The sequence below is a fragment of the Arachis ipaensis genome, chromosome B3, assembly GCF_059453495.1.
Source record: "Arachis ipaensis isolate K30076 ecotype BB chromosome B3, ASM5945349v1, whole genome shotgun sequence".
Lineage (NCBI taxonomy): Eukaryota > Viridiplantae > Streptophyta > Magnoliopsida > Fabales > Fabaceae > Arachis > Arachis ipaensis.
In genome coordinates this window covers 139,688,618-139,705,100 of record NC_142438.1, presented here as the reverse complement: position 1 = coordinate 139,705,100, position 16,483 = coordinate 139,688,618, and the positions used below count along the sequence as shown (strand labels likewise).

The window sequence follows — 16,483 nt, the reverse complement described above, 5'->3', positions numbered from 1 at the left end:
ATGTTGGGTTTTAGCATTCGGTTATTTCTCCTCTCTCTCTGGCCGAACCGATTTTGCATGAAGAAGAAGAAGTTTAGCTTGGTTCATTTGGTTTCAACCGTGGAGGCTTCCCCTTATATATAAGGGAGCACAGCCAAGGCTTGAAGCAAGGAGTGAGAGGGCAAGACACAGAGTTCTCATAGCTACCTAAGCTAACAGAAGTTCTTCTCCTTCAATGTTTTCATTTTATAATTTTTCTGTTTAATTTTGTCTGTCTTGAGTCTCATGAAAAAAGACAAAACAGTGAGGTTTGTAAGAAAAAGCTATAAAGCAAAAAAAGGCAGAGAGTGCAAAATTAAAAGAAAAAGTCATAGATGTCCTTAGAGGTCCTTTGTACATCTGTGTTATGTTTCATGATTCTGTGGGAATCCCCTTGCAAGTTGGGTTAGCACTTAGCAGTTGAAAGCTTGGCTGTAACCAAGTTAAGTTCAGGATTAGGGTTAGATTCTGGATTTGTCCCGGATAGGAAGGATAGTTCCTAGGGAGAATTGGTGTTTGTAATCGATGATTATAGTGAAATTTCATCATTGTTGTGATGGAGACTGGATGTAGGCTGCATTGCACTTAGCAGCTGAACCAGGATATATCTTGGTGTAATTATCTCTCTCTTCTACTCCATTTCTGTTTCTGCTACACAGGAGATAAAATTGAAAAACATCTCGTGCCGAGTGACGAGATAAAAAAAAAGTCTCGTGGCTGGGTACGAGATAAAAATAAAAAAGTCTCCAGAAATTTTTACAAAGACCAGCAAGTGTTATTAAGTAAAAAAATGGGCTAAGATTCAAACCCCCTTCTCTTAGCCACTGAAAACCATCACCAGAAATGATACCTCTGTTGATCGATTTGATATATATAGTGGAGACTAAATGTAAGTTTTATGGTACTTGAAAATCAAATCAAGATACATGCTGACATTATTCTCTTCTTTCATTCTCTATTTCTTTCTAGTTTTAGAAACAAAAAAAAAAATTTACATAATTAGTTTCTGCAAAAACTGATGAGTATAAGAATTTCAATTTTTGAGTTTACTTAATTCAATTTCATTCACAAGTTCTAACAGTTTTATCATAAAAATAATACATTAATAAGAGCACAAGAACATAATTAGTTTGAGAAATGACCACGCATAATTATGGAATCTGTCTATTGACATTAATTATCAGATCAAAGAGGCAACGATGGTTCAATTTAGATATCGCATTTGGCTGATCCATGGTCCCATGGCACGTCACACATCAATTAAATCCTCCACCTATTAAGGATTTCTAATTAACCATATAAAAAGAAAAGATACTTACACCACGGTGACTTACGGCGGTTATCAACACGCTCTTGGCATAGCCTTTCAAGAACCTTGCAAGGTCCTCCTTCAACGCCATCCAGAACTGCAGGGCCTGGAGGGCGAGACGCCGAGTATTGGAACCTTTTGCAAGTGCTAACAGGGTTACTGACAACAATAGGATTGAAATTGAAGCCTTCAAAGCTACAAGGAGTCGAGTGAGTTCAACTAACTTGAGAGATAAGAAACCTCTTTAATTTAATTGAACGATTCTGGTGAATAAGGACTTTTTTTAGGTTTCATATGTCTCAAACCGCTTCTACTCATCAAGTGATGAGTGGCTTTTCAGTTACTTTGTCACATCGTCAAAATTAATATGTATATTTATAGTACAATCATGATTATGGATGTTAACTTCATTGATGGAAGGAGCGTGCATATTTACTAATCCCTTTTATTTATTTATTTTTTTGATGTGTTAAAATTTCTTGCACTACAACTATAAGCAAATTTTGTGGTGCCTATAATTTTGGTGTCGAAATTATCAAATTTGTTTTTTATGGTAAATTTTAAATATTAAAAAATTATTTATTTTTATATTTTTTAATTTAAATATTAATTTTTATTTTTTTTTAATAAGTTAGGCAAATATATATAGACACTGTAGCATGCACCATAACTTAGATGTTCCCCTTATTGTAAGAATAGTGCAGTTGAAATAGCAGACAGGATGGTGGTGGAAGAAGGTTTGGGGATTTGGTCTACATGGCAAGGAATAGATAGGGATAAAATAGTTTTTGGGTAAAATATTATTTTCATCTTAACATTCGGATTAAATTCTAATTTTATCTCTAACGTTTCAAATGTGACGCTTATGTTAATAACGTTACTATTTATTAATTAGTTAAGTCATATATTTTTTTATGTGTCAGAAAAATATTACCAAAATTTTCTTATAACACTTTTTCTCCTCAAAATCATATACTATTGGCTCTTTAATATGAAAATTGTTTGTATTAAATTTGTTTGTGACGCAACATCGAACATGTTAAAAAAATTTTGGAATTGAAATAAGACATTTAAAAATTTTGAAACTTAAATAAAATGTCTAAAATATTAAAGACAAAATTAGAATTCAACCCAAACACTTAAGAACTAAAATAATACTTTATCCGTAATTTTTTTTATGTCTCTATTTTGTATTTTCATCTCTATATGGTGCTTTAATTTTTCAACATTTATAGTCGGAAAACTAAAATCCTTGTATTATTATTGTACTTTTGACTCCAAAAAATGACAAACCACGCAGTCGTAATGTCATTCCATTTGGATTAATTATTAGGGTTTATTTATCATGTATTTTAAGAATATAAGTTAAAATTATAAATTGTGAATTTTTTATTAAAAATATAAAAAATTTAAGTTTTTAATGTATTTATTTTATATTTATTAAATAAAAAAATTTAACCAAATTGAATTAGTCTAGTGATTAGCTCACTAATCTGTTTAATAAACAAGTATCGGGGGTTTGAATTTTGTATTGTGCATGTAACAACTTATTGACCAGTAACAAACTCTTAAATGAAGCTTAGTCAGAATAGAAGATATCGTAAGAAATAAAAACAATAAAAAAATTTAAAGTCTTTCATTAATAATAAATTTATCATGTGTTCTTAGAATGAATATGGTTGTTATTGGTATTACTAGCTATTTATAATAACGACAGTTAGATGATTGTTAGTTATTATCAGTTATCTTTTAAGTGGTTAAGGACCGTAGAGAGTTTGCTACGTTGTTATAACTTAAAAACTGTTGTATGTTACACTGTTGTTACAGTTCGTAGTCAGCTATTGGTAGCTTGTAGAACATGGAATTGTTACTCTCTACATAAATTAATTAAGATGTAAGCATTTCCTAGTTGAGCAATCACAATCAAATCATTTTCTCTCAATGTTAATTGGATGGGAATGGAGAAAAATGTTAAGAAATTATTTCATTCCAATTGAATTGATTTATGAATCAAATTATTTCATTAAAATTATAATAAAATTAATTTGATTTTATCATTTTACATTAAAAAAAAACACGTGTATTCAATAATTAATAAAGTCAAAATACTGTTATATTTTTAGATATCAAATCCTGGTCGGATTTCAAAATACAAACAAACAATAGTGGAAGTTTTCTTAATTCCAAACATAACATTTTATTCACAAATTGATTCAATTCCAAATAATTGTGCATTCCCAACATACTCTCAGTAATTTCTCTTACCACCTTACCAGTGTCACTGTTACCGATTCCTGAACAAAATCCGACAAATAAGATATCCGATCCCCGTAATAAAACCTTCCTTCTAATAATTTAATTACATCATCATGAAATCCTCATCATACACTGTCAGAAATTTATTGCTAAAAAACATTCCTTTCTTGAAGAGCCAATCTAACACATAAATCATGGCATTCATCATGTTCTTCCTTTCTATTATTGTGATAGAATGTTACCGAATTTCTATTATTACTTTTATTTTAATTTTAATAAAAGAAAGAAGCAAATTTTGTAAGCAAATGAATCAATCAATTAAGTTGAAAAAAATGATTATATTTTTCTTTATATACCTATTTTCTGGGCAAGCACATAAAGTCAATACAAAGTTTCTCATTCATATTGTTCCATTTGTCCCTTTATCCTTTTGTGGTTATCATTGTTTTGTCATTATAACCAACCAACACCATATATTAATATCAACTTTTGCAGCATATAAGTTTTCTTTATTCATCATTATTGCCAAATCATTGCAATATCATGGAATCTTCATTGACTCTAGCCACTGAGAGCTTCTCATATAGTTGGTTATCATCATCAAGCTGCAAATCTACTACTACAACACCATTAGACCCAAATTGCCAGAACTTCAACTTTGATATCTCTTTTTTAACTAATTCTTCTTCTTGTGTTGTTGCTTATGCTGATGAACTCTTCTCTGCTGGTACCATCAAACCTCTGTTTGTTCTTCACCCTAATAACACCAAACTAGATTCCTTGGACAATAGTTCTTCATCTTCCAATTCAAGAGATCTTAGGTCTCCAATTCATCATCATAATCATGATGAATTGTTCACAAGGTGGAAGGCATCAACAAGGAGAACATTCAAGAACATATCGAGGCGTATCGGCCGGTTAAGCCGGAAAGTTGTGTGTTCAGGGAAGATTGTTAGTGTTATTGATGATGATATTGATATTGATAATCACAATAACAAGAACAAAGAAAGGCAAGTTAAAAGATCATCAATTACAGTTCATCCTGTTATTGGTGCTTTCCATGATTCTCATCTTGAGAATTCAATTTATGAAGCTGTTCTTCATTGCAAAAGATCAGTAGGTACATTTTTATTCATGCTTTTCTAAAATTTGTTAATCATCTTTTATATATGGAAAAGTATAGGTAGACAATGAAAAAACTAAACAATGTGAACAATAGATATATCGGATATTCATTTTACTAGGTATACAGATGGTTATTCTAATATTAAAATTTAGGTGGATAATTTAGAAGTATAGTGTGTTTTTATTTGATTGATGGTTGTTCATGTTGTTCAAAAAAATCATTGGTTACCTAGCATAACCCTCTATATATATATTCTAAAAATAATATAGTGATATTTTATTTAATAAAAAAATAAATACAATATCTAAAGTCAGGACAAAAAAAATTAAAAAAAAAATTTAAATATTCACGAACAGATAAAATTATAAAAAAAATTATACAAAAATAGATAAAAAAAAAATCTTAAAACGCTATCCATAAGGCATATTATTACTTTCTTATTTAATCTTCTTTTTCATATTTCAGAAAATTGAAGAGAAGAAAAATTGGAGAAGCTTTAATTTGCTAGAGACATGCCAAGCTGAGGGATTTATAGATGATATATTAAGTTAAGGGAATGTTGGAATATATTAGTGGATCCTATGTTCCTGATGTTAATATATGTAATTCATTTTAATATATGTTCTTTATTTTAAAATTCCTCTTTATATTATTACTCACTCTACATGTCAATGAAATTCTTGCTTTCATAGCAAAGTAGTGTTTCATTATAGTAAAGTGAATACCTCGAGATATCTTTAATCGATTTGGTTGAAATCCCTAATCAATTGCCTTCAACTTATGTTTGTGTTCTTCACTCTATTACATTCTTATTATTCCAATTCTCTTGGAAAAAATCCATCAATAATTTCGAAAATATCTAGTTATGAAAAAGCAAGAAAGAAAATATACACATTTTTATGACTTGATTAGTTAATTAGACAAGGTATCAAAAATAAATTATATCATTAGACAAATAGTTGCTAAATTAACCTTTTTGTGAAGTACGTATTTTATATTTTGTTTTTTTACTTTGAGTTTGTTTGATATTTTATTTATTTAAAAATAAATTAATGTATGTAAAAAAATCATTTAAAGTACTTTTTTTTTAATTTAGTTGTAGAGTATATATTTAATTTAATTTTAAAAGTTATTCGCTATTGTTGCTTGTAGTTATCTATGTGGTACACCAAAAAAGTATCTCTTTCTTTTCCACAACCTTACAAGTGCAACCAACAACCTCCACAAGGTTAGCTTGTCAATTTAAAAAGGATACGTTATTCTCACAGATGTGAATAAAATAGCTAAGAGCAATGTTTTGCATAATGTAGAAAGCAAATTCTCCTGGCAGAATCTTCTACTCCGGACAATTATTCCTCCAACTTTATGAAACCTAGTTTAATTTTCCATAATTGATGCAGAAATAATAATGTTTTCAGTTTTCACAAATAGGAATTAATGCGATAATTTTAATTAGAATAATGCTAAGGGTCATCAGGAACATTAGGAAAGTAAATATCATAGATAGGTGGAATTCCCAATTGAGAGATGTTATGTGTCATCTAAGATTATGCTTAAAAGTTAAACCACACAACTGATTATTAATATTCTATAAGTGAAAATGTGAATTATGAAATTATGATTAATGCCATTGTAACTTGCAGCATATTATAATTTCTAAGTGGCACACCCAGAGAGGTTCACTTTTTTTTTTAACCTTTTTTCTAAAAGAAATTAAATATTATTGTTCGTTTAAAGCAGTGCAAGACAAGTAGGGCAGGAAGGGACAAATAGTGTTGGAGAAAAATCCAAATCTGATTCTGTCACTTTATAACTCCTGCGCATTTATTTTCTTCATTATTCTTTGTTCTCTTGTTCCATGGTGTTGCCTCCTTATCTATCATGATTGATGAACCACCGGAAAGTGACCGTTATCCCTTATTCTTACTTGCCATTTTATGTTATATACCAAATTAATACAAACGCATTATTAGGTTATTAGGTCTTTAATTTTCTCATTATTACATTTTCTTCAACTGGATTCTAACGACATGAGATCCTATCCTAGCTATTTAAATTCGGCGGTTTTTGCCTGCCTATTTTTTATTTAAGCCAAACTTCAATGAAGAAAAATATTAAAAATAAGAAATTAAGAAAAAACTATATCAACTTGTTAATTATATGTAATTACTACCTCAATAAAAAAGGCAATAGATAAATAAATGAATAACATTATTTTCTTATCTCCAATTTCTTATAACGTTGCCTTAATATGTGAGGACAAAATCTGTCGGTGCACTACTTGTATGTAGTAATTGTGCCAACTAATAAACATGATATTCAATATTCATGAAGGTGGACACGCATGTTTTAGTCATGGTTCTGAAAATTGGACCGAATTGATCGGTTGAACCAATTTAATTGAAAATTAATGATAAAAGTAATTTGGTTTGTTATTTATAACCGCTAAAAAAAAACCATTTAAAAACCGTCGAATTGGTTGAGAATTGGCTAGTTGGATTAAATCGATAACATGCTGGTCCGAATAAAACAACGCTGTTTTGTTTATTTGTAAAAAAAAAAAAAAAAAGCCAAAATCATTCGGAACCAACCCCCTTCTTCCCCCAATAATTCATACACTCTCTGGTAGGGGTGGCAGTGGGGAGGATTTTTGCCTTACCCGACCCCGTCCCGTCGTCCTATTACTCATGTACTACCTGTCTCACCTCTATTCGCCTCTATAAAAATTAAATAACATTTTAATTTTTACATACTCATATATAAATTAAGACAAAAAGTTAAAATTCATAGATAAATTAAAATACAAATATAAAATTCATACAATGTCATTAGCTCAAATAACTTGAAATTAAAAAAAAAAAAAACTAGTGTTAGATCACTACAAATTTAACACCATAGTAAAGAAATTATAATATTAGATATAAAAGAGTCTTCAATTCTTATTCTTAATCACTTTCGACATCTTCATCATCATTAAAAGTTTGCAAATCAAGATTTAAACTTGAAAATCAAAAGCGATAACAAGTAACAAATTAATTGGTACTATGTAAAAAATTAACATAAATGAAGATTAAACAATATATCACCTTTACTTCCCAAAGGTGCCCACAACCAACTTTGGCCACATCAAAGCTTCAATTATGTCTTGTTTGAGCTTTGCGCGATGAGGAGAAATTACATGACCACTTGTACTAAAGCAGATTCAGAGACAATAGTGGACACCAGAATAACATATATATCCTTAGTTATTTTGTAAGAACTTTAAATTTCATCTGATTGTTCTTCTACCATTTTAAAATATTAAAGTTAATGACAACATAGAATAACATATATATCCTTAGCTATTTTGTAAGAACTTTAAATTTCATCTGATTGTTCTTTTACCATTTTAAAATATTAAAGTTAATGACAACATCTTTTCAAACTGCAAACTTGACAAATCATAAAACACATTTTTCATGGTGAAGGTAATTTCTTTAGTCATATATCTTACCAGTCACCAACAAAAAAATAAAGAATCAACTTATATTTTCTCTTTTGCTTTAATTTTACAGTTTAATATATGATTGGTGTCACAAAACGTATATCTAATATCAAATTTACTCTACTATAATCTAAAATAAATAACTACCAAGTATTAGAATAAATATGATGTTTGACAAAATTAAAAATATCAAAACTTTCAAAACTCATAATACAACTGGTCACCAAAACACAATTCAATGACTCAACCATGTAACCAACTCAAACAAGACTCAACACAAATTAAGTATTACTTTGATCATAAATTTAAAATTAGGACAAAACTGTTACTCAAATTAAAATTAGGGAACATTGCAACTAAATAAAAATTACACACCGACGGATTCACAGGGCACGGCGATGAAGGACGGAGGACGGAGGACAGAGGACGAAGGACGTCGGCTAAGTTTTGCGCTCAGACGGAGGATGACGGCAGCGAAGCTCTGCTCAGCTGCTCTCGGACAGAGGGTACAGCGACAGACTCACGGTGACGAAGGAGGCTAAGTTCTGCTCTCAGAAAGAGGATGATGGCGGCGAAGCACTGCTCAGCTGCTCTCGGACGGAGGACGGAGGCAAGAACGACGACAGCCGGCGAGTAGGTGTTGGAGAAAAAGAAGGCAATAAGCTCGATGCTCTATTGCTCTCAGCCTCAGCCTCTCATTGGTTTCTGGAATTTGGAAAAGAGAAGAATAATTTTAGGGTTTCAATGTTGCATCTGAGAGTGAGGCTGAGGCACACCCACACTCCACACAAAAGTTGTTTATATATTTTTTATATTTAATAATATTTATTAATTTTTATATATTTATATTATATGTTTTATTTTGTATTATAATATATGCTCCGGGACGGGTTCACCCTAACCTCGACCCCACCCCACCCCGCTAGTGAACCCGCCCCGCATCCGGGGCGAGCGCGGGTACCCGCGGGTTCGGGTACTCTTGCCACCCCTACTCCCTGGAGACCTCTGAAGAAAAGCCAAATCTTAGCTCTTCATTGCCACCGCCGTCCCAAGGTCCTCAGCGCTGCTGCCGCCCCCAGGTCCTCAGCGCCGCCGCTTCTTCCTCTTTCCCGTTTTGCAGAACCCAGGTAGCTCGGCACGTCGTCTTTATCTTCGCTGCCTTCTCTGTTCGTGGCTTGGAGCAGCTCGCCATCGGGTCGCCGCTTACCATCGTCTCTTCTATTGCCTCGTCTCGCAGGTTGCCGTCCGTGTCTCCGTCAAAGGTTAGTAGCCTCCGCTTCTTCCTTTAAATTCTGAATATTCGGTCTTCTTCTTCGTTTGAAGTTCTGAAATTGTTGTTCAATTTTTGTTCCATTTTTTTTGTAATGTTTTGTAATTGTTTGTTGCTGATGGATCTGTCTTGTATTTGTTGGTTGGTGATGACTGTAAAATTTTTTTTCAAATTTACTGATGGCTCGATGGCTCTGTTAGTCTGTTTTAGTGTTTTACAGTTTTGTAATTGCTGGATAGTGATGGCTCTGAAATTTTTGTTCAAATTTACTTATGGGTCTGTTTTGTAATTACTAGTTGCTGATGGCTCTTAATTTTTTTGTTCAAATTTACTAATGGCTTTGTTTTGTAATTACTAGTTTTGCTGGGTGAAGGTTTAGTGTTTTGGAATATTTTATAATGTGCTAATGGTTGTAATTGTTGGCTTTGTTTGTAATTGCTGGGTGAAAGTTTAGTGTTTTGTGATTATTGGTTAATATTTTGGTTTGTTTGTTGCTGAATGCTGTAGGCGGAATTCAGATATGGTCTTGTTAATGATTTTTTTATTTCTCATTGTGCTGCGGCTGTTTTTAATTTTGTATCTGTTTTATTAATTTTAGTTATGGATAATAGTATTAATCAAGAAGCAATTGCTGATAACAATGCATCTGTGACTAATAACTTGCCTATCAATCCTCCTATTTCGAATAATGATGCTAATCCTAATCCTCCTAGTACTAACGATAGTCAGTCACAATTTCTCTAATTTACAGGGAAAAACAGATTTAGTTTGGAAGTATATTGCTCTACAAATAGTGAATGAAAAACCTCAATATCAATGTTTATTTTGTCTACAAGTTTTCAATGGAGGCAGAATTCACAAGTTGAAGAAACATCTAGCAAAGATTACTGGAGATGTGAAAAATGTCCTAAAGTTCTATATGATGTGAAAAAATAGATGGAAAGCTTATTGAAAGAAATTTAGACCAACAAAAACAAAAGAAAAGTAAGTTTTAGTGAAGAGGATGGTGATGAGGTAGAGGATGCAGTTGATGAAGCAATAGTATGTTATGATTTTATAATTGGTAGATGAATAGTGGAGGTTATTCGGTAGTTCTGCTCCATGTTTACAAAGGATAGCTATTCGCATTCTTAGCCAAGCATCTGCTTCTTCTGGGTGTGAGAGAAATTGGAGTCTTTTTTACCAGATTCATACAAAAAGAAGAAATAGATTAGAGCATGATAGATTGAATGATATTGTTTATATTACTTATAATTTGCATCTTAAATCCAAGTAATATATGTTTATGCAATATCATATTATTTCATACGTAATCTTTATCATAACAAATTTGTAAATTATTAATTCTTCATATATCGTATTTAACTTGTAAGGAAGAAAAAAGAAAAAAAGAAAGTAAAAGATACAATATGATCCAATTGATTATCAATTTAGTTGACTTTTAGATGACGGAAGAGGTTGTAGACAAAGAGTCTGATCTTCCTAATAATGTGGATGACTTATTGCGTGAGTATTATAGTTTATTTTCTAATGATTTATTAGAATGTTGTTTATAATATAATGATAACATGTGTATTTTATTGAGTGATATTGATGCTGATTTATATCAAAGTGGCGGTGGTAGTAGTGGTCTTTATGCTACATTTCTTGATTTTTCTGCTCAAGAAGGTGAAAATGAAGGTGAAGATGATCCCACCGAAGCAAATTTGCAACAAGTTCTTGCGAATTTTGATGATTGATAAATCATGATGTTGAAATTTAATATTTAGATATATTTTTTATTATTTAACTTTTGAGTTTGTATTTTAATAAGATCATATGAATTTGGTTGATGATATTTTATGTAGTATTTTAAATTTTAAAAATATTTTAAAATTTATATTAGACTGTAATTATATTTTAAAATATTTATTTATAATTTATTTATTATTCTATTTTAAAATAATTTTTTCAGTTGAATGATTAAATCGATTAGACCAATAAATTAATGAACCAATAATTAAAACAATTTGACTACCGATCCCATTCTCACATGCATCTTGGTCGTAACACAAAAAGCTGATAACATATGTTCATACTACTGACTATAGAGAGAGTAATAGAATTTCTCTCTAAATACAAACACTAGGATGAATCAATTCTTTAAAGATTATTGTCATTATGTGTGATTTGCACAACAAAAATCTCAATAACAAAAAATTAATCACTACATTAATTATATATATATGTGTGTTATTTTATATATTCTGTATGTAAAACAAACTACAGTAATCTATCAATAAAATAGTCAAATGTCTTATAATAAAAGAATCAAACTATTCCAAATCTTTTCATCAACATCAAATATATATTATCATGAATTTAATTTTAATTTATCATTAATATAAAATAATTTTATATATATTTAATTATATAACATCATATTAATATAAATAATTATTTTTTATATAAACTACATAAATAATTATAAAAAAACAGTTATAGTTGGAGGTTATTAATATAAAACATTTTTTTTACTAGGATGAAAATTAAATTCTGTTATTATACTATATTTTTTTATGTCCATAAAGCACAACATGTTCTCCCAAAAAATCCAAGATAACTATTATTTCATATCGGAAAAACAAAGATCATATACATGTTTTAGATTTTTTCGAAAATTTTAATTGTATGGCTCTATAGTCATATTTGACTCACTTACCAACAAAGTTGATCCATTAGAAAAGCCATGCCATACATACATAGAGACAAGCACAGGTGCTGCCATTGTAATGTGAAATCCCAGTAATCCACGTGAATTACACGTGCATTATTAGCAAAGTTGTGTTGTATGTGTGCATGCAATTTCAAAACAAAAGGTAGTATTATTAATTAGTGAATAAAATGTTTTTTTTTCAATGCATGGATGGACCCCAAGACCTTATGAATAAGATCCTGATTTGGAAAAGAACGTATAACACATTGGGGACCAGTTAAACCAATAAGATAATTAGGCTTAAACTTGGAAGAATAATATAGCTCTGCGGCCACAAAGAGAAAATTAAATCATATTCATAGTTCACAAAAAAAAAAAATTACGTTTGAGTATACGACAAACAAACTTGAAAGGAATGTTCGTTTTGGTTTATAAGGTCGCTGATCGAATGTCCTAGAATTCTAACAATAATTTCTGTCTTCTTATTACATTCATCCCAAATGAAAAAAAAAAAAAAAAAAACACCACTTGCTTTAAAACGAAAAAACCAATAATCTTATATTATATTAATTTTTCAGAAATATTAGCTAGGCAGTTAAACATTTTTTTAACCAAATCATATATTTACGCATGCGCACTTTCGTTTGATTTTTTTTTCCTTTTTCTTTTTTCATCATCTATATGTTCAACAAAATTACTAAACACATATTGCATAACATAAAGATTTTGTAATGAATAATACATAAATTTTTAATTTTTAAAAGACTATAAACTCAGATTATCGACTAACTCAACCAATAAAATGTATTCAATATATCAAATATTATTAGAACTCAACACAAAATTATTAGATAAAAATATTAATATAGAAATTAAAGGACAAAAAAAAGCAACAATAAAAGTAACTTTTGACATGTGTAGTAAAATTATTGAGGACAAAAATTTTAGAGTCGAGCACAAAAATTTTATAATAACCAACACATAAATTTTTTTATATCAATTTAATAATTTTATTTTTTATGAACTTTGATGTAACATGAATCACTAATTAATTTTCGAATTCTTTAGGATGAGGGAGTTTGAATAACTTTTTTATCACTTTAGTTAATTTAGTATGAAGTATCAGGATTTTGTTTTACCTGCTCAAGAAGAATAAAAATAAGAAACAGAGAAAAAAAAAAAAACAAAACAGAAAAAAAAAAACTCTGCAATAACTCCAAGAGCAAGAGGAGAAAGAAATAAAAAAAATATAATAACAACAAAAATATAAAAAAAAACATAAAAAATAAAAAATATTTTATTTACTCGTATATTGTGTAAGTGATTTTTATTGGATTTTGTACTAATTTTACTAAACTTAGTTACTAAATGCTTGTATGTGTATCAAAAACGTTAATTTTTTAAAAGATAATAGAAATATAGACATGGTGAATAAAAAAAAAAAATCGGAAAAGCAGATTTTTAAAGCTAACGAGTAACTACTAGTTCCTAACTAGAAAGATAGATTTTGATGGTAGTTATCTGGTATTTTTGTTGTGGTCAGGTGGTAATTTTTTTTTTAAATAGCCTTTCTCATATCTCTTTTTTTTATTTTTTTGGGTCAGACAACTCACACACACATTCACACTCGATACACACTTTATTAAGGGTTCATCCACTATCTATAGTGAGACTTGAACCCAGATGCATCACATTTGATGCATGATGATGGACTATTAAGCTAAAGCCTCAGCTGCTGGTATTGGTTTTCATCTCTCTATCCGACTCTTATTGGGCTTCTGAATCTCATTCCATTCTTGATCAGGCTATATTAGTTACAAAATGGACTTTCGACCCAGCAAAATATATGGATTTGGACCTTGAACAGGTTATAGTTTGAAGTCCACAAATATTAGAGAGGTTATAGTCTCACATGAAACCCAAATGGAATAAGCTTAGATAGATCTAAAATACAAAGATTAAAATAATAGCTGTCAGAAGTGGGATTTGAACCCACGCCCTCTTTCGAAGACCAGAACTTGAGTCTGGCGCCTTAGACCACTCGGCCATCCTGACATTGATGCACTTAAAATGGATTATTTTATTAACAAATATTTATTGCACTCACCATGTATTATGGAATAATCACATTATTGTATAAAACCTTATACTGTTGGGAGAGATAAATCATAAAATCCTATCTTTTTCTGTCAAGGAATTGCCATCATAGATAAATATCGTATCACCTTGAAGAAAATGAACGACCATAGATTTTTCCCTTTTCTTTTTTTTGGTAATGATTAATGAATGAACGGCCATAGATTATTAGATATATCAAATATCATGCTTCTTGGTTAGAAATTATTGCTCCTTTTTATTTGGGCCAGTAGGCCTAGAAGCTGGCCCATATTGAATTTGAATATTTTATATCTCTTATTGTCATATCTCCATATGTGGTTACCGTTGACCGAAAACCAAAATGTTATGAACTGTTAGAATTGAGTATTTGTAATTGTTGTATGTGGTATAATTAATGTGCAAGAACAACAACTGTATATGATGATTTTTTTTTCTGGTATTAGTATGTGATGATGTATTAACTTGCTTCAATTAACCATGTGGACTATTAGTCCAAAAATATTTCACCCAACCAATTGTACCTCTTCACCAAAAATAAATAAATTACTAATTGTACTTAACAACACAAAATTGTTGATTACTAAAGTTACGAATGTATTGATAAATTTGGAGTTAAACGTCGATGTCTCTATCGTGCCTAAAGTTTCAGCTGTGATACATTATTTCTTGGAAATTCACTCTGGCATCCAGAGTCAAAAAACGCGTATCCAATTTATATGTTGCCCAAAAATGAGGCTAGTACTAAGATTTTATCAAACAATTTGTCAAAGTTATTACAAGTGATAGATGCAAGTTAATGAACGAGTGACATTTTGAAAGGAACCAGTGGTGATAACTACGTAAAGGTGAAGTGTGATAACTAGTTTGAAAATAATGCATCTCGTGGGGCCATTTGAAAAAGAAAAAGAAGCTGTCTTCATAAGGATAGACAAATTTCAATTTTCACACTGTGAAATGAATGAAGAAAAGAAAAAAACATGTTGGTGAAAACTCTACCAATTATGCTATTTATATACGAAATTATCCTCATATATATATAACTTTTGTTTGTTTAAGTTGATATAGTAAACTAAGTCATCATTTTTTTCCATGCTTCCAATATTCCAACAACTTAAGGCACATGTATAGTTAAAATTTGGTTCAAAACCATTATTTATACAAATTATTTGCTCATAAGTTTGATATAAAATCATTCATGTGTCTTTAAGATTGATAGTTAGTGACATGTATATTATTAAAATATTTTACGACATAAAAAGGTTTAAATTCAATCTTTATTATCCTTATTTATTTAGACTATTTAAATATTTATTTTTAAATTTGATATAAAATGTTTTATTAAGGGAAATTATTACTTTTTTTTTAAGTAATTCAGATTCTTACTTCCCGGTAGAAATACCATATACACTCGTATCCATACAACACAGCTTTCAAACACATCTTTAATTTTGGTACCAAATAAATTGCAGTGTACAAAAGTCTTTTACAATGTGACTTTTCTCTTTTGAAATTCACGAACACTATATGTATTATTTTCAATTTTTCATTGCTATCACTGTCATCATAGTTTCATTCTTGTTAATTACTAGTAGATATACATGCACCCTGAGAGGTTTTACTTTGATTTGATTTTGAAGCACAAGAAATTTTGAAAATAGTTGTAAGAACCAAATCGATGATCGAATCGATTAGATTATTAGTTGAACCGATAAAATTGATTCTATGTAAATAAAAATTATAAAATAGTAAAAAATCTCTAAAATTAAAAATTAAAATAGACATTTTTATTAATATTTTAAAAATAATCAAATTTTAACAAATTATAATCAACAAATTATAATTTAATTATCATTAAATAAATATATAAAATTTTAGTATATTTTTATAATAAAGTTTTTAAATTTTATTTTCATACTAGAGTAACTATTTTTTATTTCAATAACTAATAATTAATTAGTTTGTATTTATTATATTATTGTTTTTATTAAAAAGCAATATTTAATAAATATCATAAAATCATAAAAAGAATAATGATATTGTAATTAATAAAAATATTTGATATTTTTATTTATATATATTTAATAATATTTATATTAATAATTATTAATAATAAAAATATAATTAATTTAAATATAAGTGAGTATAAAATTAAAATAATATTAACAAAATTATTATATATTTTTATTATATAATTAATAATTAACATT

At 29.3% G+C, this 16,483-nt stretch overlaps 1 protein-coding gene and 1 non-coding gene across 3 annotated transcripts; one reads left to right on the top strand and one right to left on the bottom strand.

Annotated features, from left to right (window-relative positions):
- Positions 1 to 3,992: 3,992 nt before the first annotated feature.
- Positions 3,993 to 5,435, top strand: LOC107634781 (uncharacterized). 2 transcript variants are annotated; one of them, XM_021119718.2, is made up of 2 exons: positions 3,993 to 4,699; positions 5,175 to 5,435. In XM_021119718.2, the coding sequence occupies exons 1-2, from the start codon at positions 4,127 to 4,129 to the stop codon at positions 5,259 to 5,261; spliced, it is 660 nt and encodes a 219-aa protein (XP_020975377.1). In that variant the 5' UTR covers positions 3,993 to 4,126; the 3' UTR covers positions 5,262 to 5,435. The 2 variants fall into 2 exon arrangements, with proteins under 2 accessions (XP_020975377.1, XP_016193690.1); XM_016338204.3 differs by having other exon boundaries at positions 3,993 to 4,703; positions 5,175 to 5,302.
- An 8,694-nt stretch (positions 5,436 to 14,129) lies between these two features.
- Positions 14,130 to 14,213, bottom strand: TRNAL-CAA (transfer RNA leucine (anticodon CAA)). Its single transcript has one exon. It is a non-coding gene; the product is annotated as a tRNA-Leu (tRNA).
- Positions 14,214 to 16,483: the final 2,270 nt, after the last annotated feature.

Excerpts from the sequence above, each read along its gene's own strand:
- LOC107634781 (XM_021119718.2), top strand. The coding sequence starts at position 4,127 with ATGGAATCTTCATTGACTCTAGCCACTGAGAGCTTCTCATATAGTTGG. Across the intron at positions 4,700-5,174 it reads TTCTTCATTGCAAAAGATCA|AAAATTGAAGAGAAGAAAAA; the intron begins GTAGGTACATTT and ends TTCATATTTCAG.